Consider the following 4,194-nt stretch of genomic DNA (forward strand, 5'->3'; position numbering starts at 1 on the left):
TTGGCCTTTGACATCTTAGGAGGGGCATGAGAATAGCCACTGAAGTCACTTCTTTCTCTCTTGGACTGCAATTTTTTTCACTTGTTTTCAAGCAAGTTGCTGCCCACCCTCCTCTTGAGAGAAGGGTGCATATTGTGTTTCTGTTTATCCTTTGCATGCTTAAAGTCCTTAGGTTGCTTGAAAAGAAGGTTATTGGGGCAGAGAGGTATGGCCCTCTTTTTTTAAAAAAAATTCAATTAAAAATAAAGCACCATTTTTTCTTTTTGGTGGATTGCAATGGCAGGGGAATTCAAACCAAGGTCTTGCAGGCATCTTTTCCATTTTCTCGGCAATGTTTTCTTTTTTTTTTTTTTTTTTTTCATTTTCTTCAGCTTTCACAGATTCTGATGTCAATTTTATCATGCCAAATAAACCCAAGATTCTTGCTACCTGGCAAGAATCTAAGGTCTAAAAAGTCAGTTGTGCTGGTTTTGTCTAGGAAGAAAACATAGCTGCAGCTCATAAGCTTGCAGTGGCTTGTTCTCCTCTCAGACACCCAGAACATCATTCCACATTTGTTGCATGATCTCCATTAAAAGGATTCCTTTCAGAGAGGTGCATACTATGGTGGGACAATGGAGGGATAAAGGGACTGTGCCTCCTACGCCTTCATAAATGGTCCATATTATCGTTATATAAGGCCTTGAATAGCCAGGCATAAAAGCATAACCTCTGACTAAATACAAGCACTATCACAAATCTTGTAAGCTCAGCTTGTGGGGTTTATGGACTGAGTCAAACCAAGGGGATTAAACTACTGATTTGATCATTAACTCTGGATTCAATGCTGCTATTTATTATGTTAGGCAAATAAACTATTTCCTGTTTAAATGAGTTTTCATGTTCTTTTTCACACCTAGGAATCAAATGAAATATTAAGAAACAGCTTTTGCCCATGGAGGAAAAAAATATATGAAGGGAAACGAGAAAGCCATTTCCCAGTATTTTACTAATAATCATTTCAGGTGTATAAATATAGCAGCTTGCCAAGCCTTTGGCGACCAGAGCAGTGTTTGTGCAATAGCTCAGCTTTATTTCAGCTTTTGCAGAATAGCTCTTAGGAGACTTGAGGAGAAAGATGGTTTGGTGTTTAATGCCTTGACCTGAGACTCGGGAGACTTTTATTCAGAGCTTCCTGCTGCCTACACAGATCACAGTGTATTTCTCTCTCTACTTCTGCTCCTCATATCATTTATAAGCTCTTTGGGGGACAAAATTCAGATACTTGCTTGCTGTTTAGGATGGTGGAGCATGAGTTTGGTGGGGCCTCAAGGTGCCAGTCTGACTGCCCACTAAAGTGAAAAAAACGAAGAAGAAAAAAGAAAGAACAAGTGGCTGCTGGACAGTGAACAACTGGGGTGGTTTTCTTGCTCTTCGAGGTGGATGCTCATGTGTTCCCCGCATGTGGTTGGAGTAGACCGGGAGCTTTGCGCTGCCATGTGCTGGCTAGCAGTGCTCTGAGATGTCTGTCAGGCTGGAGGACATTGCTACTGCCTCATAAACCAAGTCCAGCATTTCTGAGCAATATGTCTTATCTGAAGAAAGAAGATAACAAGTCGGGATTGAAATTCCTCCAGGACTTTGACATCTTGCTTCATGCTGGTGTAGTAGACACTCACAGCAAGGATCAGCACTGCACAAAATGAAAGCCACAGGAGCACAGGCAATCCAGATGATGACCTGTCATCTACTGAACAGTGATGAGGAGAAAAAAGAAAGCAGCATTATTTTAGTGTCATCTTAAACACTTCCCAAATTTGACCCCCTGCTAATGCCTTTGTCCCAGTTTTCTGGGAACAGCAGGGTACACAGGGCTCTAGTTGTGAGTACCTCCATAGGCATCAGTTAAGTGATAGTGAGTCACACCTCCTGATGGAAGGTGGTGAGGATAAAAGATCTCATCTAATGGAGCATTAAAAAAGTTTAATTATATACAATAAGAACAGAATTACCATAGATAATGCGTGATCTCAAGTTTCCCTTCAGCAATTATGTTTTATACCTTTATGTTAAATGTTAAGTTAAATACTAGAAGAATATTAAGCTACTTTGTCTAATTATTTGATGCTCAGAAATGTTCCGTAAAAGAGAGAAGATCTAGATTTCTGTCCTTTTCCCTGGTAACTCAGCTTGTTTGGGGTGCTTGCTAATTACAGTAAGAACCGAAACGTGGCTCCATTAACCAAGAGGAATATTCAGAAGGCTCTGGCAGGTTTAATGTCTTTCTAAGTGCTAGGTGTGCTAATTACACTGTAGCATCCTTTGCACTTGCTCTTAAGCAGGAGGACACAATAAACGTTTTCCTTGCCTTTAAAATATAATTCAAGTATGTTTAAAGTGTGATAGGTCAGGCACAGTACGTATGTGGAAATCAATGGGCTACATTTATCTCGTCAACATCTGTGCCCCAGCCCTTGCACGTGTGTATCCATCCATGGGCCTTGGGGATCCAGTTTGATTCAGATCTGGCTGTTCTGTTTGACTTCATGGCCATTGCACAATCAGTATTATTTTATAAAGCACTTTGAGTATTAAACATGCAGCATAAAGCCAAATTCATGCCTGAATAAAAACCCATAGTGTGCAGCTATTTTCCTGTCATATGCACGCAATCAATAAGGAGATAAAAATGTGGTGTGTATTATTATGGGTAAAGGGCCTACATTAGCTGGAACATATTTAAATTAGTTTCTACTCCAAGCCCTGGAATACATACCAGTCAATTAAACTGTCATACAAATGTAGAGAGAGGAAGGTAAAAGTCATAAAACCGAGCAAAAAACACATAATAATGTATCAAAAAGTGTATGGGGAAAAGGTAAAATGTTAATAGGCAGTCATTTTATTGCTAACCAGAAACCAGATCAATGTCCCATAATAGATCTGAGTGAATTATTTGCAGCAAATAATTTATTCATTTGAATTTAGCCCTTCTTTCTGTTTGCAAATTATCCATGAACAGACTTCAATTTCTATAAATTTGTTTATTTGGCGTTATTCTATGAATGGTTTATATGAAGGTATTTAGCCAGGGAATTACTCACCACTTTCTGCTTTTACAGATCTGTGATTTGGAAGTTGGTATTTCCCTTGTGTGTTGTCCCACACCACATGATACAGTTCTTGCCTGGGTGACCACCTGCCTTTCAAAGCATGGGACCTGACTGATCAGTATACCTGATAACAGTGAAACTTTTCTGTGAAAGCTAAACAGCTTTTCACGTCAGCCTGTCTCTATGAAGGGCTTATAACCTTTTTCAATCTTGTGAAAGTTACTTGCCACGTGAAATTTCTGAGTGATCTCAAATGCAAACTTGGCTTTTCCCTATGTCCTCTCAATTAGGGAGTGTGTTCAGTCCAGGAATAGAAAAAAAATAATGTGAAAGAATAATCTCACCCACAAAATAGTGACGAGCTACAGTCACAACAGCTTCAGTACACTACTACAGTTATGTGCTTAAACATAAATTTTCTCTTTTCTAGATTACAAACAGAACATTAATGTTTCAATTTGTTAGTTAAAATGCTTGTTGGAACAGCACACTCAACCCTAGCCATGTGCCCAGCCTAAGAAAAAGGTACCTCATCTGAGAAAAGCACTGGACCAGGATACAGGAGATTTTAGTTCTGTTCCTGCCTTGGACACACATTTCCACTGTCACCTGAGGGATATTTGGTCATTCCTTTTCCACCTGACCCTTTACTGCCTATAGTAACTTGTTCCTAGCTCAATAACTGCCTAAGCTGATGCTGCAGTTGGCATGAGCGTACAACCCCTCTTCCTGGGCAACAGCAACAGCGAGGGGATATGGGGACACTTACTTGGGAGGCCTTTTGGCCTTCCAAGACTATGGCTCTGTGTGTATATGTATATATATGTATATATGTATATACATATACATACATACATGTATGTATGTACCCCTCTCCCTTTACTACACTGCATACAGCAGGGGTTGGATGTTGACCGGGACCTCTAGAAACAATCACCATCTTAAGAACATCCAGATACACACATGTGCTTGAGGGTCTGTGAGGCTGGCTGGCCTCAAACATCCTTGCAAATAAAAAAGAAAAAACAGATTATTTTTTTTTATTTCTACCCTGCTGCCAGCATATAAATGAATTGTCTGTTCCCCACATATGGAAGTCAGC

At 39.8% G+C, this 4,194-nt stretch overlaps 1 protein-coding gene across 1 annotated transcript in view; it reads right to left on the reverse strand.

Moving 5' to 3' along the window:
• Positions 1–1,526: 1,526 nt before the first annotated feature.
• The window catches only part of LOC104159437 (chromosome unknown open reading frame, human C14orf180), a 7,498-nt gene continuing 4,830 nt past the window's right edge, over positions 1,527–4,194 (reverse strand). The window contains exon 4 of the mRNA XM_009697339.1: positions 1,527–1,729. Within this exon, the coding sequence (XP_009695641.1) occupies positions 1,527–1,729 (203 nt within the window). The remainder of the gene's footprint in view (positions 1,730–4,194) is intronic.

This window comes from Cariama cristata, unplaced genomic scaffold (genome assembly GCF_000690535.1).
Source record: "Cariama cristata isolate BGI_N322 unplaced genomic scaffold, ASM69053v1 scaffold9623, whole genome shotgun sequence".
Taxonomy (NCBI): domain Eukaryota; kingdom Metazoa; phylum Chordata; class Aves; order Cariamiformes; family Cariamidae; genus Cariama; species Cariama cristata.